The 24,112-nt window shown below is 34.7% G+C and overlaps 6 protein-coding genes across 6 annotated transcripts in view; 3 read left to right on the top strand and 3 right to left on the bottom strand.

The window, feature by feature from the left end:
- Window positions 1-5,006: 5,006 nt before the first annotated feature.
- On the bottom strand, window positions 5,007-7,707 carry LOC135117821 (uncharacterized). Its single transcript, XM_064038050.1, has 4 exons — window positions 7,223-7,707; window positions 5,591-5,683; window positions 5,359-5,439; window positions 5,007-5,071 (listed from the first exon to the last, which is right to left on the bottom strand). The coding sequence occupies exons 1-4, from the start codon at window positions 7,509-7,511 to the stop codon at window positions 5,022-5,024; spliced, it is 513 nt and encodes a 170-aa protein (XP_063894120.1). The 5' UTR covers window positions 7,512-7,707; the 3' UTR covers window positions 5,007-5,021.
- Window positions 7,708-7,811: 104 nt separating this feature from the next.
- On the top strand, window positions 7,812-11,188 carry LOC110377343 (probable basic-leucine zipper transcription factor P). Its single transcript, XM_021336210.3, has one exon. It carries the CDS (start codon window positions 8,172-8,174, stop codon window positions 9,951-9,953), a length of 1,782 nt encoding a protein of 593 aa, XP_021191885.3. The 5' UTR covers window positions 7,812-8,171; the 3' UTR covers window positions 9,954-11,188.
- A 64-nt stretch (window positions 11,189-11,252) lies between these two features.
- Window positions 11,253-12,460, bottom strand: LOC110377364 (uncharacterized). The gene is made up of 2 exons (XM_021336233.3): window positions 12,119-12,460; window positions 11,253-11,922 (listed from the first exon to the last, which is right to left on the bottom strand). The coding sequence occupies exons 1-2, from the start codon at window positions 12,393-12,395 to the stop codon at window positions 11,315-11,317; spliced, it is 885 nt and encodes a 294-aa protein (XP_021191908.3). The 5' UTR covers window positions 12,396-12,460; the 3' UTR covers window positions 11,253-11,314.
- Window positions 12,461-12,574: 114 nt separating this feature from the next.
- LOC110377354 (zinc finger protein 665) lies at window positions 12,575-17,376 on the bottom strand. The gene is made up of 8 exons (XM_021336222.3): window positions 17,179-17,376; window positions 16,895-17,024; window positions 16,080-16,215; window positions 15,446-15,603; window positions 14,760-14,899; window positions 14,053-14,254; window positions 13,674-13,792; window positions 12,575-13,593 (listed from the first exon to the last, which is right to left on the bottom strand). Exons 1-8 carry the CDS (start codon window positions 17,268-17,270, stop codon window positions 13,443-13,445), a joined length of 1,128 nt encoding a protein of 375 aa, XP_021191897.3. The 5' UTR covers window positions 17,271-17,376; the 3' UTR covers window positions 12,575-13,442.
- A 375-nt stretch (window positions 17,377-17,751) lies between these two features.
- LOC110377381 (zinc finger protein 729) lies at window positions 17,752-23,668 on the top strand. The gene is made up of 10 exons (XM_021336269.3): window positions 17,752-17,994; window positions 18,093-18,219; window positions 18,538-18,667; window positions 18,819-19,015; window positions 19,402-19,580; window positions 19,908-20,103; window positions 20,443-20,558; window positions 21,683-21,942; window positions 23,257-23,284; window positions 23,364-23,668. The coding sequence occupies exons 1-10, from the start codon at window positions 17,864-17,866 to the stop codon at window positions 23,434-23,436; spliced, it is 1,437 nt and encodes a 478-aa protein (XP_021191944.2). The 5' UTR covers window positions 17,752-17,863; the 3' UTR covers window positions 23,437-23,668.
- LOC110376519 (serine hydroxymethyltransferase) overlaps window positions 22,352-24,112 on the top strand; it is a 136,137-nt gene continuing 134,376 nt past the window's right edge. The window contains exon 1 of the mRNA XM_064038062.1: window positions 22,352-22,383. Within this exon, the coding sequence (XP_063894132.1) occupies window positions 22,361-22,383 (23 nt within the window). The 5' untranslated portion in view covers window positions 22,352-22,360. The remainder of the gene's footprint in view (window positions 22,384-24,112) is intronic.

Raw genomic sequence — 24,112 nt, 5'->3', positions numbered from 1 at the left:
AATAATAAGTTACCATTATAATGAACATCGCTACTTTACAGTCAAGACAATCGCAATGGACTATTGCTGTGTAGGTTGTCATTGTCAACAATTTACATTAATAAAATCGTATTGTGCATTATGGTTCAAAATTGTGTTCCATTTCTGGTAATATATATTTTTAGCTATAACTTAATGAGAATAAATCCAATATTTATTTATATGACAAATAAATATTTAAGAAAAAAATGCCATTTTTTGATATACCAATGATGTTGCTATGTAAATCTGTTAAGAAGTTATAAGCAAAAAACGGTTTTTTATTTTTCCTGTAAAATTTTAAGTTTTTGGTTACGATATTATTCGTTGGGGACAGCGAATTGATTTTTATAATTAAAAGTAAGCAAAAGAAAACATCTGAACATCAAACAAAAATAATGTTTAAAGGAGATTTATTACTCTGAATGTTACTCTGGGTATTTATAAAATCCTTAATATTAATTCAGTGAATAATAAAATAACTGTGAAAAAAACAGAAATGAAATAATTTTTTCTCTTTAAAGATGACAAAATGAAGACATGAAAACATATTTAATCTGCTATAACATTTTCAGGCTGTTCTTGTCTGTTCATAATGGAAACTATATAAAACGGCACTTCTAATCTTTAGGTACCCCAACCTAACAATTGAAAGTTTGCTATGAAACTGAAAGCAACTTCTGTAAGTTATGTTGTGCAAAACCTTTTTTTATGATACTTTTGATATGATAGAAATCAAAAACGGTGTAAGGCCGGCCTTACTAACTAATACTTTCACGCTTAAACTCCTGAACCGATTAAGATAAAATTTGTCATGATGACATGTACAGAAGATAGACATTAACTACTTTCATGAAGAGACATTTTATAGACTAATCCTGATAAATATAGTTGGAGAAACTTACCCTCAGTACTAAGTGGAACGCCGTGCAGTATCTCTGTCCGCGTAAACAGACAGGGATATGAATAACGATTCCTGACTCCACGATCATCAAACTGTGTTCTATCAAAATGCTTGTCACAAACAAACTTGTTTATAACTGATTTTTAGTGAGTCCAAGTAAGTTAGGGTTTGTAGGAATTAGGAATGACAACCACAAGTTCCTTAAATTATCGTTTAGGGGCATGTAAAACAGTTTATGAGAGTTACTTGTAGATTCGCAATCACCAACACAACACTTTCGAAATGCCATGATTGATGACCAATCACTAAAGTAACTAGGACTATTGCACTGTATGACCCGAGGAGTATGGCTTCTCAAGAACCTCAACTCAACCAAAATTGGGAGGAGAAAACAAGATAACCGGCACTCAACTCAAATCAAAACAACACAATGATATTAAAATGGCGGCAGGTAACCTAGCATAGAGGCATACAGCCACACATAGAGTGCTTATTTGTCTATGTTAACCACAGATATTAAAAATCTAATCTGCGACTGCAGCGCCACAGCAGACAAAGTGGAACTAATCACCGTAAGCTCTGTCGTACCCCTGATTCTCAATCACAGATTACTATATGTAGCAAGCTACAGATGGGACAGTCAAATTGTACGAGATTAGTTCCACTTTGTCGGCTCTGGCGCTGCAATCGTTCTGTCCTAGTAATGCGACATTTTCAATATAACGTGTTACCGATATCGAGGTTATAGTGCTGTGCTTTTGTCGACGTCGCGTACAGTAGGGTGGCTTAATGTTTTTTTTTTTTTTTTGAATAAAACAAACTGTAGTTGGGATTATCATTTATTAATTTTCGATGTTCTTAGTTTGTGTTTTTTATACTTATTAAATGCCATTATTTGCATATCACTCATTTTGTTTATATATTTCTCCTCTAGCTTGCCTTCCAATATTTTATTTATAATGTTGCACCAATTGTGGCATTGGAGGCGTATTATTAATGTAATAAAATATTCTGAAATATTTAACTTATGCAGATTGCACCCAAGCCAGGAAATATTTTTTTTATTGAGTATTACTTTTAAGTTTTTTTTTATATTTCCCTTATGACCTTTAATATTTAAATAATCATGAATTGCTTGGGCGCATTCTCGATATAAAATAAGCAAATTTTCTTTGGGATATGCCAAATTATTATTTTTTAATCTTTTGTACTCTCTGTATTGTACATATTTGTGTATCCCTTGGATTTCAGTTGTTGTGTAACTTTTAATACACTCTTTGCAATTAAATTTTTTTGTCATTTTCCTGCATATGTACCCCGCAGTATACGCTGACACCTGTACTCTCACTTTTTCTTCTACAGCTCTTTCGACGCTATTTCGTCTGCTAATATTTCTCAAAATATTTTCTTGGCTAATATCTCTTGAAATATTAGCAGACGTAGAAGACAATGGCGACATTGCGTTTGGTGAAACATTTTCGTCTTGTGACTTCAATGAACTAAATAAATAATTTAAATCTATTAGCAAATCGCCATTGTCTTCTTCACAATTAGAAAATTTGGAGTTAGGACTTAAAATATTGCCCAAAACTAAAGATTTAAAAGTGTATATGAATGTATGTACATCAGGATTTACATTCCTATAATTAATGGACCTAATGCGACCAAAAAAATTTTCCAAGGGATCTTGATTTAAATGTCGGGGGTAAAAATATTCTACCCCAAATTTATTAAATAATAATTTAGCTAATCCCAAGAAGCTCTCCAATGTCACAATCCATCCGTCTAGCGACGGAACACGCACAGTTCTAGGTTTTCCGGCTTGAACCGAACGTTTACTATTTGTGTCCAAAAACCTCATATTTTTTATTTCTATTAAAGCTTTTCGCCAAAAATCTTCATGTGGGGATTTATTTTTCACTGCACACCTCAATTTTCCTTTGGATCCCCCTGGCGATCCATTGACGCTGTCGAAGAGATCGTCAAAAAACAGGACTACTGCTGCTGTGGTCTCCATAGTATCCAAGGAACTGTTGAGATCCTTATCTGAAAAATTAATAATGAAATACTATAGTTTATTCTTATCAGTCACATTTTTAGTATTTAGACAGTTTCCTTTTTATTTCATCCTACTATTATTTCGTATGAACACTATGATATGCACAATATAGCAGTTGTGGTAGCCTAGTGGATGAAGAATCAACCACTCAAGTATGACTGTGGTTTCGATTCCAGGTCAGGTAAATGTGAATGAAACTTTTCTAAGTTACAGACCCAACATACATAGTTGGGAAAAAGGCTAGGCAGATGATGGTGTGGATACTCAATATAAGGAAGGAATTATACTTACGAACAGAAAGTGTATACTCCAACATTGCTGCAGTGCGAGCACTCAAAACTTGGGCAGCTGCCTTCACCTTCATTTTCTTTATTTTTTTTGGGTCAACATGTTCTGCCGTCAATCTTGGTAATGCTCTTGTGTGCCCTGATCTGTTATCTATATCATAAATATACATAATGTCCTTCCAAGTTGCTCGTTTGTTATGGTATATTATATCCTTTTCAACAAAATTGTTCCTTATCCCTTTTAATAAATGTGGAGGGTCAAAAAATAAAAACAAATCACATCCACCTATATGAACGGTATTATCTGAAACAAAAAAAAAGTAGTAATGATTAAACACAAGGAATTATCATCCTCATCCTCCGAGCCAACTATGTTGAGGTCAGCTTCCAGTCTAACTGGATGCAGCTAAATACCAGAGATTATGTTGCTCAATTTTGTTTCATTAAATCTATATAAATAAAAATGAATTGTAGTTCGTTAGTCTGATTAAAACTCGAGAACAGCTGGGCTGATTGAGCTGATTTTGGTTTTAAAATGTTTGTAGAGGTCCAGGGAAGGTTTGAACGATACGAAGTTCGCGGGATTAGCTAGTTAAATATATTTTTTAAATCAATGCATAAATAGTGTAAGATGGAACTTTTGATGCATACCTCCATATCTTTCTTTTGTGCTTCTGAGTCGTGCAGACTCTTCTTTTAATGCTTTAAAACATGACCGAAATGTTGATCCTTGATCACAGAGTATAGCAAGAGGAACTAGACCTGATTCACGAATGCGAGGAATAATTACTTTTAAAATTTTTTGTAATTCTGCTGTTGATATTGTTCCAGAGATAAAATAATATGCAATGCTCTGTCTCCATGAAGAGCATATTCCACGTATCATAAATACCAAAGCATGATCAGCCAGTTTCTGCTTTCGTTCCTCTGCTATCTCTACAAAGCCATTGATTTTGTCCTTCCTTTCATTGTATATGAGTCGTGGGGTGAGAGCAACTTCATCAAATACCAATGTACATAATTTCTTCTTTATATCCCACCCCCGGGATACTTCCTTAATGTGATCAAAGATCTTATCATTTATACCACACTCGAATTCAATGTTTTCGGAAAGCCTTTGAAGTGTCCTCTTATTGGGTAAGGCAAACATATTTTCCAACAATTTATACCCTTTTGGACTGTGCTTCCATAAGGTGAGGGCAATTAATTTTTCATTTACAGAGAATCGTCTCGCCATTTTATTCTTTCCAGCAAGTTTAAGTTGCATTAGTAAAAATGTTTTGGCTCTGTTGCCAAGTTTTTCAAAATCTTTCATAAGGTTTGTGTCTGTGATGAGGTTTTGTGCACTTTGCAGTCTTTGACCGCTTGTATCACCAATACTCTTTTTTGCACGTTTTATGCAATTTTTAATACATCTGCGAGTTTTGCTTGACATTTCTGTCGTCGGTTTGCCTGAAAATACATAGAATATGATTAAAATTGATTTACTAAAAAACATACATATATTACAATTTAAAATAGAGCCCCATCATACCTATTTGGACATGACTTGCTGATTTAAGTTGGGAAGTAGCCATTCTTGTATTGACATCATTCAAATTAACGGGTTTGCCACCTGAAACATTGATAAGAGTCAGAAATACTTTTTTATGTTGCAAACAAAGCAATGATTTTATGAGCACTATAATTCAATAGGTAAGCATCTATTTTCATTTGTCTTACTAACCTTTAATCTGTGATTCTGAAGCTATTGCTATTTGGCTGGTTGACGGGGCGATGGCTGATGGTCTTGAAGATAAACATCTGTAATGAATAGTAAAATAAAAGTTATTATATGTGCTGCAGTATTTGTGAGGTTGTATACATTCTGATGTTTTTTCATCATACATACATTTTCAATGATTAAAAATTTTAAATGTGTATTACAATATCAAATTATAAAAAAAGAAGAAAACATCTAATGTTGTCTAAATATGTTTGATTACATACATTATTTACATTTACGATTGATTATAAACATTTAAGAAACAGAAATAATTTATGCTTAGTCACTTGTAAATATGTCATAATTATTAAATTGAGATACTAACCTTCACTCTGAATTTTTAAAGTAATTGTTGTTCCACTTGTTGATGGTAGTGAATATGAATGATCAATTAAATGAACATCACCTGTAAAAAAATATACAACACTTATTTATATTGTTTGTATATATGTATAGCTGTATGATGTATCAAAATTCTATGAAAGATTTTCATGATATGAGAAAACTATAGAAGTTTCATCTAAAATGCTGTATGAATGATAATAACACACACACACCTTGCATGCCCTTAACAATGTTTATAGTTTGAGTATGATTGTCATCCTCAATTTGGGCCCCACAGTAGTTGTGCTCCTTTTCCACTCTGTACTCTGGAATTATAAGATGAATTTATTAAAATAAAAAGATACATTTGTAAGATAGGTGACAAAGGCACATGCTAAGTAGCACCAACTGTTCTTAAAAAAACTGTTAATATTAAAATCTTTCAGTCTTAGTCACTTTATCAGAATTATGCTACATACATACACTCTATGTATACTAAATTGGTGGTATTAAGAATTAAGATCATACCACCATACTCAATGGAAATCCAATTAACTTCAGAATCTGTATAAATTAATCACAAGCTTATTACCCCGCTGTGTACATAGTAACAATTCACTGTCCCCACCAAATAACATCGTAATCGATTATTATGATAGAAGTGCTTTTATAGGGAATTATTGTTCTAGAGGTACGATTACACCCTGTGAATTTTTTTCACGTGATTCATGCTATTACTTTTTGAGTTACACATTTTGTAATGAATTTACCCATAGTATTCTACTCTAAATATTTCAGTAAACCGTTATTACAAACTTATTCAAGTAGAAAAAATAAAACTGATTTTGGTAAAGCATGTTACCATATTATTTGCATTTACTGTTACCACAATAGATTGTTATGAACAGTGAATACTATGGCAATAATAAGTTACCATTATAATGAACATCGCTACTTTACAGTCAAGACAATCGCAATGGACTATTGCTGTGTAGGTTGTCATTGTCAACAATTTACATTAATAAAATCGTATTGTGCATTATGGTTCAAAATTGTGTTCCATTTCTGGTAATATATATTTTTAGCTATAACTTAATGAGAATAAATCCAATATTTATTTATATGACAAATAAATATTTAAGAAAAAAATGCCATTTTTTGATATACCAATGATGTTGCTATGTAAATCTGTTAAGAAGTTATAAGCAAAAAACGGTTTTTTATTTTTCCTGTAAAATTTTAAGTTTTTGGTTACGATATTATTCGTTGGGGACAGCGAATTGATTTTTATAATTAAAAGTAAGCAAAAGAAAACATCTGAACATCAAACAAAAATAATGTTTAAAGGAGATTTATTACTCTGAATGTTACTCTGGGTATTTATAAAATCCTTAATATTAATTCAGTGAATAATAAAATAACTGTGAAAAAAACAGAAATGAAATAATTTTTTCTCTTTAAAGATGACAAAATGAAGACATGAAAACATATTTAATCTGCTATAACATTTTCAGGCTGTTCTTGTCTGTTCATAATGGAAACTATATAAAACGGCACTTCTAATCTTTAGGTACCCCAACCTAACAATTGAAAGTTTGCTATGAAACTGAAAGCAACTTCTGTAAGTTATGTTGTGCAAAACCTTTTTTTATGATACTTTTGATATGATAGAAATCAAAAACGGTGTAAGGCCGGCCTTACTAACACTATACCCCTGAAGTGTTTATAATACTTTCACGCTTAAACTCCTGAACCGATTAAGATAAAATTTGTCATGATGACATGTACAGAAGATAGACATTAACTACTTTCATGAAGAGACATTTTATAGACTAATCCTGATAAATATAGTTGGAGAAACTTACCCTCAGTACTAAGTGGAACGCCGTGCAGTATCTCTGTCCGCGTAAACAGACAGGGATATGAATAACGATTCCTGACTCCACGATCATCAAACTGTGTTCTATCAAAATGCTTGTCACAAACAAACTTGTTCCTTAACTGATTTTTAGTGAGTCCAAGTAAGTTAGGGTTTGTAGGAATTAGGAATGACAACCACAAGTTCCTTAAATTATCGTTTAGGGGCATGTAAAACAGTTTATGAGAGTTACTTGTAGATTCGCAATCACCAACACAACACTTTCGAAATGCCATGATTGATGACCAATCACTAAAGTAACTAGGACTATTGCACTGTATGACCCGAGGAGTATGGCTTCTCAAGAACCTCAACTCAACCAAAATTGGGAGGAGAAAACAAGATAACCGGCACTCAACTCAAATCAAAACAACACAATGATATTAAAATGGCGGCAGGTAACCTAGCATAGAGGCATACAGCCACACATAGAGTGCTTATTTGTCTATGTTAACCACAGATATTAAAAATCTAATCTGCGACTGCAGCGCCACAGCAGACAAAGTGGAACTAATCACCGTAAGCTCTGTCGTACCCCTGTTCTCAATCTCGAGTTCACACTACAGAATTATTATTGTTAATTTTCATTTCATTCAGAAAAATGTCAGCTTCGCAATAAAATTTGCGTTCAATGACAAGATTTGTTCATTGGTTGAGTTTTTCAGTGGAATTAAATCAAAGTGAATTATATAGCATCACTCATGCTTGAAACTTTTCTTTGGTGGCTTTAGTTAAATGGTTTTATATTGAAGTGTTATGTATCGTGTGACTTTATACATTCTTTGTTTATTACTAAAAGAAATGCAAACTGATGGTGACAAAAAACGTTTGGCTTAATCAACGAGTCAAGCAAATAATGAAAACAAGTGATTTTCTAACACGACTATTAAATTAGAATGGTCGTGACATCAAACGTGGAAGGTGCAATGAGCGCCACCGACGGCGCCGAAAAGTCGGTTCTAGCCGCCAACTGCTATTGCAGAGATTACATTCGTGGATTTTGTGCACGGGAAAACTGCAGATTTATTCATGATGTGCCTCCTAAGTCCTGCTTGAAGGAACTGTTTCGGTTCTGTCACGATTTTCAGAATAAAGGCTGTTTCAGAACAAATTGCAAATTTATACACAGCACTGTAGAAGATGAGGACAAATTCTATGCCACAGGCATGTTTCCACGGAACACACGTAATACACCAGTTTGCCAAGCTTATGTAGCCAATGCTTGTTCTAATCAAGACTGTCAATATGTACATCCACCTGATGTACCCGGGAATGAGATTGTGTCCGTACTGAATATGCCACCTCCACTGCAATACAGTCGCCCACCACCTCCAATTCGAGATGACGATTCCCCTCCAGAGGCTAAATTACGCCGCTTTGCATTTGAAGAAAATAGTTTAGATAACCAAGTGTTAACCACATCAAACCTATGCGGTAATTGTGAGGCAATGGACCATAAAATAAAATTACTTCATGATAATATTAGTGTACTCTTGAAAAAAGTTGGAGATTTGACTGAAAAGAATGTGCAGTTGACTTCTATGAATGAATTTTTACTAGAACAAACAGCTGCTGTGAGAACTGGCCAGCCTTGTGTTATCACTTCTAGACACGGCACGTCAGCACCTGTATCTCTGGCCACAGTCAGTGTCACTCCTGTTGTGAGTCTTGCTGGTGCTCTTCCAGCCTTAGTCCCTGCAGCAGCTACACCAAATTTGGCATTAGCTCCAGCTGCTTCTCGAGCTCAATTATTAACACCTGCACCACAAATCCTAACAGTGAGCACAACTCAACAGTTGATGGGTAACTCTGGTGCCCTTATAGTTACTAGTGCTGGTGCCCAACAATTGATGCAAGTTAGTGATTCAGGAACATTGATGGGTGGAGGACAAACTGTCGTAGCAGTTCCTGCTCAGTTGACTTTAGCACAGCCTGCACAACAGCTCATGAGTAATGCATCTCAAACTGCTGTACAACAACTTGTGCAGCAATCAGCATTACAACCTCAACTAGGACCTCAACATCAAGCTACCCAGTATGCTACTCAGCAATCTGTACAACATTTAGCTGCTCAGCAAAATGCTCAACATCTAGCTCAACAATCTGCACAACATTTGGCAGCTCAGCAGTCTGCCCAACATTTAGCAGCCCAACAATCAGCACAGCACTTGGCAGCCCAACAATCAGCTCAACATATGGCTGCTCAACAGTCTGCACAACATCTAGCAGCACAGCAATCTGCACAGCATTTAGCTGTTCAGCAATCTGCTCAACACTTAGCAGCACAACAATCTGCACAGCACTTGGCGGCACAACAATCAGCACAGCACTTGGCTCAACAATCTGCTCAGCACTTAGCTGCACAGCAATCTGCTCAGCATCTAGCAGCTCAACAATCTGCGCAGCATTTGGCCGCAGCGGCGCAACAGTCGGCACAGCAGCTTGCAGCCGCCGCACAGCAGTCTGCTCAACAAATGGTAGCTCAGCAGTCTGCACAACAGTTAGCTGCTCAGCAGTCAGCACAGCAGCAGCTTGTTCCCTCTGCTCAACAGCTTGTACATCAAACATCCACCCAGCAAATTACTATCTCTAGCACTAGTCAGCCTATGGCACTTACTAATTCTCAGGCTCAGCCAATTACATTCCCTATGATATCACAAAGTATACTACCACATTGACACATTTACACACCCATTGTTATAACTGAATGAATCTGACTTAATGAATGAAATGAATAAAAATTATTAGAAGTTGATTAATCATCACGGTATAATAGAAATCTAAGTAATAATTTAAGCAATATTGATATTCAAGAGGGAAGTGTTATTAAACACAGATCTAACAGTGTTAATTAAGAATTCATTATGCTTTTAAATAATACATGAAGCAGTATTTTTATGATATTATTGTACTTGCTGTGGTATATGTACACTCAATTAGGTAATTTGCAAAGACCACTGCATTCTATGTTTAGTTAGTTATTAAGATGTTATGAAGAGTAGGCATAGCTGCCTTATTCATAAACAGTTATTTTTCGCCTAATAATTAGCTATTAAACTTTTTGTCCAACTCTCTCAAACTATCTTTAAACTTGAAAGAAAGGGACCATACAGTTTAATAGCTAAATGAGTTTTTTACGCGAATTGTAGATGGCAGTATATGAATAAGACAATTATACCTAAAAACAAATATCTTGTCGGAGTTGATAGTCATTTGCGGGCCCACCGTGGCGCATGCTGTGCACGGGCACGCGGCCTATTTTAGCTGCGTGTATTAATTTGTTTGACAACGTGGGTGTACGTGTATCAGTGACGTGAATTTATGCGTAGCTTCTCCGTGGGTTGCAGTGCACACACACATACATTTTCTTCCAAAGCGAAGTTTTGTACACATGCCTCTGCACCGGTGTGCCCGGTGTGCACACTGCAGTGTGCCCGCGCCTTAATGTTGATTTTTAAGCACTCCACCGACAAAAGAACTGTGGTTTAATCTCGCTTGGCTGCCAAACTCGATTCAAAGTCTTTGGGCCATCTCCACAGGGCGAAAGGCAGAATTGTTGCTGTATCGGTATCACAAAATCGCCCACAGAGATGGCGCCTTTAGATCCAAAGAAAAAATTACAGTAATTTTGAATCAAGTGTGAATGATGACTTAATTTAAGTTTGATACTATTCAATGTATACGATCAATAAGAACACGTGTTTGCTTATTTTGCATTCACTGCGAGTCTGTAAATTAATACATTTCAGTTATACAAATAGACTCGAGTGGCATAGTAAATTCTATGGGTATAAAATAATATCCACTTTTCTAGAATTGGTTAAAAATGTTTGGCTATCTATTTGTGGGCTATAAGAAATGAGGTAGCTATGCCATTTATTTTTCATAAGAAATTAAAAGGAAGTTTGAAATACATCGACTTTTATTTTTATACTATTGATAATAACAAAAAAATTAGTAGCTACACATTAATAGATTTTATTGTAATGTGTCATATAAACATGAGAGTAAGATAGATATGTAACTGGATGAGTACCTACTATTGCGATTGCGATTTTCTGATAAGGCATTCATTTTTCTTATATTTTAAAATTTTCCCAGGAACTCCAAGTATAAAATCACCAGATAAATCAAAAGCTATTGCTGTAACATTTCCGGGAGCATTGTTGACGACCTTTAAATTTCCCGTATCATTTTCGTGAAAATATAGTAAATCATCACTGGCTACAAAGACGTTATCGTTATGAACGGCTATTTGCGCCATGCCATCGTAGCTGATATTACCAATACAAATTGGTGACGAAAGAGTTGATTTCAAAACAAACAATTTTTCTTGTTTTATGTAGTAGAAGTTGTTTTTGTCATCAATTGTCAATTCATTTAAAGCTTCGAGAGTGTTGAAGCGAATTTTCTTCATCATTTCTCCATCTAATAGGTACAATTCTTCTATACCATCATTGTTTTCAGTTACATATTTATTGCTGTCCTTATCTATAAATATCATATTAAGCTTGAAGGTGCTGCTAGAAACAGGCGTGGCTTCGTGAGTCTCATAATTATACTTGAAGATGCCCCTGCCAGTGCCAAAATATACTTTCTTTTGGCCGTTATCTATTGCAATCGAGTAACTAGCATCCTCTGGTAAACCTACGGCAAGTAAACAATGGCAAAGTAAATTATGATACGAATTTATTAGTTACATAAGTTCGCATCCCTTATCACATATTCTATGGGTGCCATCCACTTCAGCTGTCTTCATAATCGGAAAGAGCTCAGGCGCAGTTTTTATCTAACCTTAACCCTCCTAGCTTTCTTTCCTGATAGATAAATAAGGTAGACTTACCTGGTATTTTTTGCGGAGCAGCAGTTTTGAATTTAATAACGTTAACATTAAAATAATAGCCCTTTTCGTTTTGTCCAGTTTCCACATAGAACAGGTTGCCATATACGTCATAGTGTGCATCGGTTGGGTAAACATCGCCCACTTGATACGTATTCGTCACATTGTAGAGATTGTTGTTGATTTTTAAGTCTGATTGGCACCCATCTCTAGGCAGGTCGAACGCGGTACATAGCCGAAAACATAACAAAACTGCTATAGCTATGTTAAAGTTACTCATTATATCGAACACTATGAAAAGAGTATTCTAATAGAACCGTTTCTTTTCCTTGCTTCTCACAGATTGAAAGTGCGACACCCGCAAAGAGCCACAACTAATGAGTTTAATTGTATTGTTGCCCTTAAGTTATCAACGACAATTACACATATAGAAAGGTTCACAACATCAATAAATTAAAATTGCGATCATTATTATGTATTTGTAAAAAGAAGATACATAAAGTATATCGTAAATAATAATGATTAACAGTAACCAGCTTATGTTTCTACATTCTGCAATCTTATGCTATATATACTCACTCACTATATGTATAAATAATATAATCTTTAACTTTAATGAAAAAGAGTTCAAATATATAAAATCGTCTATGCTTATAACATTATTTGACTGTAAAATAATACTTCCAATCGATAAATTAAGTATTACAAGCTATTATAAAATAAAGTTTTATATATTAAAGAAAATGTTGCTCTAGCTAGTCTCACACGATTTTGAGTTCGATATCTAAATGTTAATTGTCTGCATGAGTGCAAAAATACAGATTTTCATCTAACCTGCTTTTAGTAGAGTATTTTTCTGCAAAGTCTACATAGCCTTTGTTTCATCTAATTTCTATTCCACAGCTGACAATCGCAAAAACATATTTATGTAGAGATCTGTAAAGCATTTATTGCCCTAAATGCATACAACGATTTCTTTTGTTTATTTTTACAGTATAATTTTGTGTAATATGAAGAAAGGCTTATTAAATAATTTATATTAATAGTGGCTGTTACAAAAATGGGCGTCGCTTATTATATTACAGCTATTCAATTGAACACAGTAATCAAGTTATATCCAAGATGTACTTATAAGTACTTCAAATTATATTACCCTTTCGCGTTAAATGTTGTTTTGAGTCTAAAAACATATCAGGCTATGACATTAAACAAGTTTTAGATTTCTGTGTACTACAGGCTACACTCAAGACTGAAAAAAGAGATTTTAACTCTTACTCATACTTGTCTATAGACTGGATACTGAATCTACAGAATAGGCAATCGTACATTAGTAGTTGGGAACACAATTGTTTATGTTTTCATTAACATTGTTCTCGTTATTAGGTTCTTCCATTTGGCACTGTAAGTACGAAGGTAGTCGGCCTTGCCTTTCGCCTTTAATTTTGTGAATTTTCCATCTGTGGCCTTGTAATATTTTTCTGTAATGATAATATGATCAGTTTTAGTTAGAAAATATTATCAGTACCTAATATATCTTTCTTTGTTTTGGTCCACTTACCTTGTATTGAATTTCTTATAGCAGATATCACATTCAACTGTTCCTTGTCTTAAGTGTATGTCTTTTACGTGCCTTTTCATATCATGTTGGTATGAGAATGCCTTGTCACAGTATGTACACTGAAAATTATAAATAATTTTGTTATTAGGTTATTGTCATCTACATATGCCATATAACAAAGATAAAACTTTTATTTGTTTGTAAAAAGGATTCGAAACATATTTGAAAAATTCTGTCACTGCTAGTAGGCTAGAGAAGCTCAAGCTATATTTTATCCAGGCACGGTAAGAAATTCTCACGGGATGCGGATGACATCGCGCGAAGAGCTAGTTCAACATGTAATTTTTTGCACTGTTCATACTGAAGACGGAAAATATACCTTAAATGGTCTTGTAGTGCTATGAACATGTCGCATGTGTTTAGCAAGGTTACTGGATGTTGTTGTTGACTTAGGACATTGTGTACATTTGTATGGTTTGTCCGCTAAGTGAGATCTCTTGTGCACTTTTAGCAGATCCATTGTTCTGCCTTGATATGGACAAACGTCACATTTGTATGGGAACACATTTTCGTGGATGGCCCTGTGAACATACATAATGTAAAGTAAGAAAATAATATACTTACGGTGCGTCCTATGCGAGCGATCACTATGTGAAAGCGAAACGGCGCGGAAGGTGGTTCGCTCGGAGTTCGCGTTGATTCGATCATATAGGACGCATCCTAAGGCTTGTATGCATTATGCATACTATCAGTTAGTAGATTACTTTTTTTTTAACGACGTCAAAAATCATCAAATGACCCCTCCCGCTGTGGGTTAGCAGCGGCGAGGGAGACTTTTACTGACTAAAAACCGTCGTGTTCCGTCGTAGGCCTTTTATGTGCCAGGGCCGCGGTATCTCTTTCGAACAACCCGCAGCTCCGGCAGGCCTTGGCCCTACTGGGCCCCGCTGGGGTAGTTAGTAGACTACTGCCACAGGCTTTTATGTTGGAACATTGCACTTGATGTTATTAAAATTAGCTGAGTAACTGGGTAAACCCATGCTCTCATTGTTTATATTAAAAATATATAGGTATATTTATGCTTACATATGAACAAGGAGGCTGGCATTGGAGTAAGCAGTCTTACCACAGATATCACAAAGGAATTTCCTCTTTTCCTCTGGAGCTTTTGTTGGCACTTCTGTTGATTGTGCATTGCACTTTGCTATATGTTTGGTGTATGTACTCTGTCGAAATATAGAAGAGATACTTTAATAACTTGATTAAATATTTTTTGTTGAAAGATTAGAACGAATGAAGAAATAAATTAATATCCTTACGTTTTGAAAATAATCTTAATGACTGAAGCCTATTTTTAAAAGCTTATCTATACTTTTATAATAAAGAGGACAAATTATTTGTTTGTCTGTACCCTAGCTAGAGGGTCTGAAATTTCTGAACCTATTTGAAAAATTTCTTCATTGTTGGGTAGCAGGGCTATCCCTGAGTGACATTTATTATATTATATTTAAAGCCTTTTTATTTCCATTTCTTTACAATAGTATGTTAATTACTATTTGTCTTAGTTTTTGATTTAAATAAATGGATCCCATATGGGTATAGGCCTCCTCCATCTATCTCTATTGAGGGCAACAGTCTGCCAACTGGGCCCTGCAATCCCAGCTATGTCACCCTGAGTGACAATAGGCCATATTTTATCCGAGTATGGAAAGAATTTCCTCAGGGTCAGGTGAAAGCTAGCGAAACAGCTATTTTAAGATTTAAATACTAACCATGGCATGGAACTCCTCTCCACATGTGGAGCATCCCCACATAGGGAACAGTTCATTATCATCAGAGAATGTGGGTGATGGAATGTTATAGGAGTCCTCACTATCTGCTTTAGCATCACTGGTCACTTTATCTTCATTCTGGCACTCTTGATTTTGTTCTGTATAAGGAATTTTTAATATAATATAATGCAAAGAGTTTGTTTGTTATGCTGATGACGCTAGTACTTTGATATTGGATATGAAGATAGTTGGTACCCTTGACATACAGGCAGACATGCATCGCTAGGGCATTCATTGTGTGAGTTCTTCCCAGCAAAAACACTATTTTTTTTATTAGCCTATGCTGTCCCACTGCTGGGCAAAGGCCTCCCCCACTTTTCTCTATCCATCGCTGCTTGAGGCCAGTCCGAAAGAAAGCTGTCCAAGTCTTCTCTCCAGCGTTTCCTTGGTCTCCCTCTCGGCCACCTTCCTTCCTCGGGGATCCACTTTGTAGCAAAAACACTTAGGCAGTAGTAAAGGGTAGGTGTTTTGGGGACAGTCTTTTATAAATGTTATTTAAAACAGTGATGTTTTGAGTTTGATAGAGCCAAAAATTATTTATCCTGTGGCAACAAGTGTTAAATGTTTTACAAACCTTTTTTTATAGATACTCCAACATCATTGAGCAGTTTGTTATTCCTTTGACACATGTCTCTGAACATAATACAGCCATTTAACAAGTCTAAGCAGCTCTGGCACATATGTTTTGATAGGTTGTCTGAATTATTTAACTGAAAATAAAGAATTCAATAATGTTGAGTAAGGCATGAACTGGGTATATGAAGAACAAAGTATTTCGATAAACTAAATCTATGCTGATATTGTAAAGCTATGCCGTTTGTTTTTTTTGCTTGAACATGCTAGGTTCAGCTACTTATAGTCCAATTTGAAAAGTTTTTTCAGTATTTATAGAGTATTTTCAGTGCATTTTTCAAAGAATTTTATACAGGGTTACTGGTAAGTAGACCGCATCCTTTCATGAGGTGATAGTATAGGTCAATACGGACAAATTTGACCATGGGATACACTGGGCAAAAGTAAACCCGTTTCAAGATAATCGAATTTCAAGATCTTTTCTTAACAAGTTGTCTAGGTACACGTATAAATTTTTATTATTAGTTAAAAGTCTCGTTTTTGCAGATTTGCGGATATATAGGTACACCTAGACAGCTGATCTTGAAATTCGATTATCTTGAAATGGGTTAACTTTTGCACAGTGTATGCCATGGTCAAATTGGTTCGTATTGACCTATAGGTCAAATTTGTTCGTATTGACCTATAGGTCAATTATGAACAAATCACCTCATGAAAGGATGCGGTCTACTTACAAGTAACCCTGTATAGGCTACTTTTTAATAAAAAGTTTTTATCATTTATCAATTTTGTAATAAATAAAATGTGAAAACTTACTGTAATACCAGAAAAGTTGTGTATTTCTTCAGGAATATTGGGTTGTACAAAATTATTGAATATTGGTATGTCTCCTTTTTCGTTATTGCATATTCTGCACATATTTAAGCGTAGGATCTTTACTTTACGACTGAAAATAAAACAGGTATATTTCATTAATGCTTTACAACAGTAATCAGTAATAGTATACGCCCACAAACTATGTTGCAATTTAGTATGAAAAAGCTTGTAAACTCGCTGAACAGAAAGAAATTATACTATAATTATTACGAAGCTGTACGTACACTTTCTTGATTTTGTTCTTCTTCTTCTTTTTACCAGTCTTTTGAAGAGCATTTGCAAAGAGCATAGACTTAAGTAATAAAAGAGAAGTCATGTTTTAATGTTTATGTAAAGTATTTAACAACAAATAAAGCGGAATTACTGTTTTTTCAACAATCACACACTATCCGTGTCCAAAACGTCAATCGTTTAATTTTCTATAGCATAATATTTATTTGTATTGCTAGTGCATTTACACTTGTAGCACTATCATAGTACTGTCCCTCTTTTATGCTCATTATGTCTATAGGTAACCTATATTAAAATGTCACTGTCATTCTGATGGAAATTCCAGAATTTAGAAAAGTTCCGAAATTAAATAAAAAATCACACAGTGAGTGTCGTGTTAAGAATTTCATGAAAATCATGAAATGGTTTTAAAAAGATTACCTCCGTTTATAGTATGCAAGAGTTACATTATCCTTTCTTGTGGCTAGCCACAAGAAAGCTAGCTAGCTAGCTGTGTTAGCAAATTATTTATCGTCCAGAAATGTAGTATGGTGTTTGTTGGACATGTTGTCAGATGCTTCATCACAAAGAAAAGTCAATAGTGTCATTTATATGAACTGTCAGTAGGCAAATGTTAATAAAATAATAGAGAAATGAACGAAATATCAAGCTAGCTGTGTGAAAATTAACGCTAAAACAATGGCAGTCTATTTAACTAAGAAAATGCTGTCTAAAATGAACAAGATAAAATATCCTTGTGGTCCGTCAACCGAGATTCCGTCTAACAGTTTCGATGATCCTTGGTCTAGCCTGCTAATGGATGGGACCAAGTAAGTTTATCTAAACATAATAATATATATGATTATAATATATGATTGTGTCCTCGGTACTGGGACCATTAGATTTATTATGTGTTGTTTGATTACAGTAAAAAAATGCCGTTGGCTAAGCAGATGATATGTAGAGTTTGTGCGCGGGCCGCCCAGCATCCTCTGAGTGATCGAATTGATGAATACGATATCATGAGCGCTCTTCGAAGTATCACTAACATTACAGTAAGTAGTAAACAAAAGTACTTTCTTCTAAAAGCATATTTACTATCACTTCTGTGTATTGATAAGATATTTATCAGTTTATGTACAAGTTAGCCAAGAACGTAAACATCCGGTTTTCTTTGAACAATTGCTCATGGTTTAAAGTAAAAATTGATCATAAAAATTCATAATAAACAATTATTTTAAGAAAACTGCGGTTTATATTCTTGGTGAACTTAGGTTTTAATCAAACAAAATAACCATCAATAGTAAGATCTTTCTCTTTTGCCGTGTGAGAATAATACTTTCAATAAAATTTACGTTTGTGTTCTATTGCAGATAGAAGTTGATGATTCACTTCCAAAGTTCATCTGTACTGAATGTTTTAATAATCTCAAGAACGCCATGCAATTTAAAAGAACTTGCGAGGCCTCTGATAAGAAATTCAAGAAAATACTTAATCCAACAGGTAATCTATATTTTCAACACTTAACTGATCTTTAGTCCATAATTTTATTTTACAAAAAAAAAATGTTAATTTTGAATTGAATAACAACATTTACATATTAAATCACCATGCAATGTTTTGATCCACTTCATAAAATACATTTTTCTTTCAGGCAGTCCTAGCACACCACTATACCCATATTCAAAGCATGACTTCCAGCTGATTCTGCACCAAATCAAGCAGAAGAGAATGAAAATAGAAGAGAAGATAGCTAAGGAACAAATGAGGAGAGAAAGACTGCAAGAAAAGAAGTCACCAAAAGTGAAACAGTTCAAATGTTCACCCTGTGATTTGACATTCCCCAATAAGGTATTTGTCAAAATATTTTAACCTACACTAAAGGTATGGTATATTTGTGGTGATCTCTGAAAACCAACCCATGACTGCTATATAATTGTTATACACAACTATTGTACCACATATGATGTTCCAAAACACAGATATAAATATTATAAATAAAATAAATATGATTTTTAGAAGAAATCTTCAACACTGAATCAACACAACTACCTTGCCAGATTTATGTAAATTGATGCAACAGGTAGAGCATTCAGTAACATTTAAAGTTGAGTAAATTTTTGATTGTTTCAAGATAATGTTTATTCCATATAAAAGCTCACAATTTACTGTAGGTGCTATAATTAATATGATTTATTTCTTGTAACAAGTCTTTTAGTCTTCATGATCTTGTTCAGGAAAAGCTGATGGCTCACCGTCGTGAACGCCAGTGCATGCGCCGCGCGTGCGACATCTGTGGGCAACTCGTGCTCAGCATCGCGCAACACATGCGCCACATACACAAGCAGTCTGTGCCCCACCAGTGTCCCACCTGCGGCAAGGAGTTCCCCATCATTGCTAGACTGAAGAACCATATGTGAGTGGTTTTTTAATTTGCTTTTATTTTTTAATTATTCTTTAAAGGTTCTAAATAGTCTACCTATAAAAAATAGTAGCTGATACATATACCCAGTTGTCTAATTTATGTAGAAATCTGCCTATTTGTTGTTTAAATATACATATAGCTGCAAAAGGCTCTTTCTCACAAAAGGAGGCATTGGCGTTCATGCATCTGTGGTTTGGCTATTAAACAACTGACAACCCCCGGTTCGAACGTTTGGGCGTATATACGCGAAATATAATTTATCTGCACATAGGTCAATGACTCTTAGGTAGTGATTTAATACCCTAGTTCTGTTAACAGGTTGGTTCACACAAACACGTTCAACTTCTTCTGTGACCTCTGTCCGTACAAATGCAAGCACAAGTACTACCTAGTGATGCATATGCGCACCCACACCGGGGAGAAACCCCACAAGTGCACCCAGTGCCCCGCCACCTTTGTCAACCAGTCGAATCTCAACAAGCATAAGCTGACGCACCAGGAAAAACAATTCAAAGTAAGTTGTTAAACAGTTTTTATACAATAAACTCTACAAATAAATGACTACTTTTATCCGAATCCGCTCATCAAAGCTGCCGCAGGCCCTTAGTTGTTTATGCAAAAGTCTTTAATGAACTGAACACGAAACTTCATTATTGTCTATGAAAAAGGGGCATATGGAACACGCACATATTAAAGAGACTGTCTTTACTGCTTCACAAATATAGAATTAAATAAAATGAGTTTCATAAAAATGACATATTTTTCTGGTTAATCTCACAAAACTTAAATTCAACTTTTCTAAAAAAACAATACTACATATTTTTTTTATACAAATTCAACTGTTTTTCCCTAGTGTATGCTGTGCGAGAAAGCTTTCCGTACCAACACGGTGCTGCGAGAACACCACGAGGCAACTCATATGAACATCAAACACACGTGTAACTACTGCGGACGTGACTTCTGTTACAAGTGAGTACCACTATATGTCTGGATAACTCTTTTTATTGTCCATTTTGAAGGTAGCACCTGTTTTTCTTAGTGGTGGAGAACCAACACGTTTTATGATCAGACTTTTTTTATCGTCCCACTGACTTCTGGGCACAGCCTCCTCTCAGACAAAAGGATTGAGCGTTAAAGGGTCCAGCGGGTGGGTGATTTCAAGCTCTATAGTCCAGGTTTCCTCGATTTGTCGACCAATATGTACTAAGTGGATATAAAAAACAAAAATGCACTAATGGTTAGTAGTACTGTTATCTGAAGTCTTTGTATGATCGTAAATCATTTTTTATTCAAGACAAAATTTTGTTATATGTAGGTATTTTTTAACATTCAAATTCAATTGATAATTTGGACATTAAAAATAATAGAAAACAACAGAATCATTTGAACCTTTTACTTAATTACTAAGGTAATATATGAAGTAAGCAGTATGTCTCAAAAGACTAAACAAAGTCAAAGAGATACAAAACATTGTATTTAGTATAATGCATTTACTTAATACCAAGTTTTCTTCCATCAGACTGCATTAAAGTCTGGTTTAAATTGAAGACTCCCATTAAGCGACACTCGCTTTGTTCTTGTGCATTAGCAGTTACGAGATCACTGACGTTTTATAGGATCAGTTTTAAATGTATTCGAGGTCAATTCGAAAACTTGCACTCTTGAAATAATTAAACAACAAAAGCTTATTGTTAACCTTGCCAAACATTTTCTTAAGAAATTCAAAGTCAAAAGTTGTATGTACATAAATATGTGTATAAATATGTATGTACTTATTAACTCGCATCGTAGGCTTCGCTGTATTTATTAAGAAGAACAGAAAATGAAAAAGAATTCTGTATAATAAATCTGATCACGCCTGGTAGTCGGTTTGTAATGCAGTTAGTTCGAAGTTGCCTGTGGTTCCGATAAAATCATCTTCGCGTAGCTACTCTTATATAAAGAAAGATATGTGTTTTGAAACTGAAATCTCACCTAAATAAAAAGGTAATTGAGTTGTTGGCCATAAAAGCTAATAGTCTATAGTTCTTCCAATTTCTAACTCATTTGCTTTACACACCTTCGTACACATTTCAACCAAAATTTATCTTTAGGTCGGACCTCCGCAAGCATGAGATCCGCAACCACAACCGTATGAAACGCGACTACATCGGCGGCGAGCCTACATACAAGCAGGTTGAAAGACTGCAGAAAATGCAGGAAACTGAAGAAATGGACAAATGGCGCGTTCAAGAGATGACTATCACGCAGCTGCCAGTTGTACAAGCTACGTATGTGGACCCGCCCAAGGAGTTTATAAGCAATCATGCGATGTTTTATCCTGATGTTGGCATGATACAGCAGCAGCAGATGGGTGAGTGTTTTTCTTTATTTGAGTAAAAAGGTTCATCTGGACTTACATAAGTTCGATTAGCATCTATATTTCAGTAAAATAATAAAAGCGTATACTCCACTTGAGTATACAAACGATCATAACGCACTTTATTTTTAATCGGAGGTTTTAACTAAAAAGTCATATCAAGATTGTTGCTTTATCTCTAGTTAGTGCTTACTCAAATTGGAGTATATACTGTCTCTTCCTTCTCTTAAAATACGTGTGAGGAGAGAAGTCCATCATAAAAAATAAATGTTTCAATACATATGTTAAGGTTTTTTTGACAGTGCAGAAAAAGTTCAAAAACCGTCAGATCCAGTGTCTGTAGAGAAATGTCGTTACAGCTTTAATAGGTTTCTGAGCGACAGACATCGATTTACTACAATTGGACGTAGTTATGCAGAAACGTTCCAACCCACTGTACGCGTAAATGCTTATATCTCAAATTAAACTTGAATTTGAGATATAAGCATTTACGCGTTTCAGTTGTATTCTTTTTTATTCTAACTAGTAAAGGTACTAGAGGTTTTATTGTTGAATTATATTGAGTTTAGATAACCATATGCTAAATTTTAGGCCGTTCAATCACAATAACTCGATTTCGGGTGACTTGTGGGTTGGAACGTTTCTGCATAACTACGTCCAATTTATCGCGATACATTTATATAGATTAATGAATTGTTGAACTTTGTCCTTTGTGACCGATGTTTTTTTGTGACTAGAACAATATTACTCTAGTCTGTATTCATTGAGTGTTTTATGTATGTTTCATTGTTGGACGGTTTTCGAATTAAATTAATCTGACTTTACGTAGGAATGTCAGGCATTCTGTAATTTGTATTTTTTTGGCAATATGTCACGTGTCTCAAATAACACCTTTTATTCTAAATTCGAATAGATTCGCAAAGTTTTTACTAATGTTTTAGATTGGAAATAATTGGAGCGCAGTGTGTCGATAAATATATTTCAAAAATGTAAAGAAACTCGTTCATAATAAACTCAATATTTCCCATAATCATTACACAAAAGTTATTAAACTTTTGAATTAATCCGTTGATTGAAAATGAAGTTATAATCGCATTCAGGAAAAGTACGAGTTAAATGTTATCTGGCGGGCCACTCATTGTACGAAGTGGTTGCCAACCGACATCATACCTACTCTTTGTTATTCATGATGGTTCGACCTCTTCATAATTGGAAAACTTATTTCATTGAACACATTTTCTGCGCTCCATGGAATACGACCTCATTATGTTTTAACTTTTTTAAACCTATTTTGTTTTTTTTTTTCAGTTCAACAACAGACTGTGGAGTTGACTTTGTAAGTAGAATTTAATTTAGTAAAATTTTTATGTGGGTTTTAGTCTAAGTTTTGTTCTGATAATATTCGTTTATTTTAGACCCGAGTTGACGATGAAAAAGGACGAAGTGAAAATGTACGAGACCCAGCAGACAATTACAGAATATTTTTAGAAATCAACGCATTTATATTAATAATTATGAATTAGCATTTTACAATTATACATTTACCTTTTAAATCACAAAATATCAATGATTCAATGTATTATTTAACTAACATTTACATTAGTGACATCGATGTATTTTAAGGATTATTTTAATTTTTACTATAAAAATCATATGAATTATTTTAATCGTGGTAATCATAGTATGCCTATTAAGTAATAAACGGATATTATTAGTATTATTCAACGTATTTTATTTCACCCTTAAATTAGAGCTAAATTCAAAGTTATCTTGTCACTTAGTTGGGGTTTAAATTAAGCTTAGGCGATTTATATTCGTAAACGCCGAGACTGACTGGCAACTGTCGATTAAACCGCCACTAATCACTGCCGCCTACTTCGGGCGTGACTGTTTATCTCGGCCTAAATATTTCGTAGTCGCTCGTAGCAGTTCCGCTACGCTAACCTGGCGTAGCTACTACGCTCTGCAAACGTAGCACGGTATAACAAAGCCAGCTGAAATTTATTCAACCGGCTAAAAAGATAATCACATAATAAATATCAATTTAATTTTATACAAAAGAAGGGGAAAGGTCGTCAAAATTATTGATAGGGACAAGATTGGACTGTTCAAAACCATTTACGAGGAAACTTCGTTTAATAAAGCCACCGGTCGACCAGCCTTT

Source organism: Helicoverpa armigera, chromosome 2 (genome assembly GCF_030705265.1).
Source record: "Helicoverpa armigera isolate CAAS_96S chromosome 2, ASM3070526v1, whole genome shotgun sequence".
Classification (NCBI taxonomy): Eukaryota; Metazoa; Arthropoda; class Insecta; order Lepidoptera; family Noctuidae; genus Helicoverpa; species Helicoverpa armigera.
This window is presented reverse-complemented; position numbering and strand designations above follow the sequence as displayed.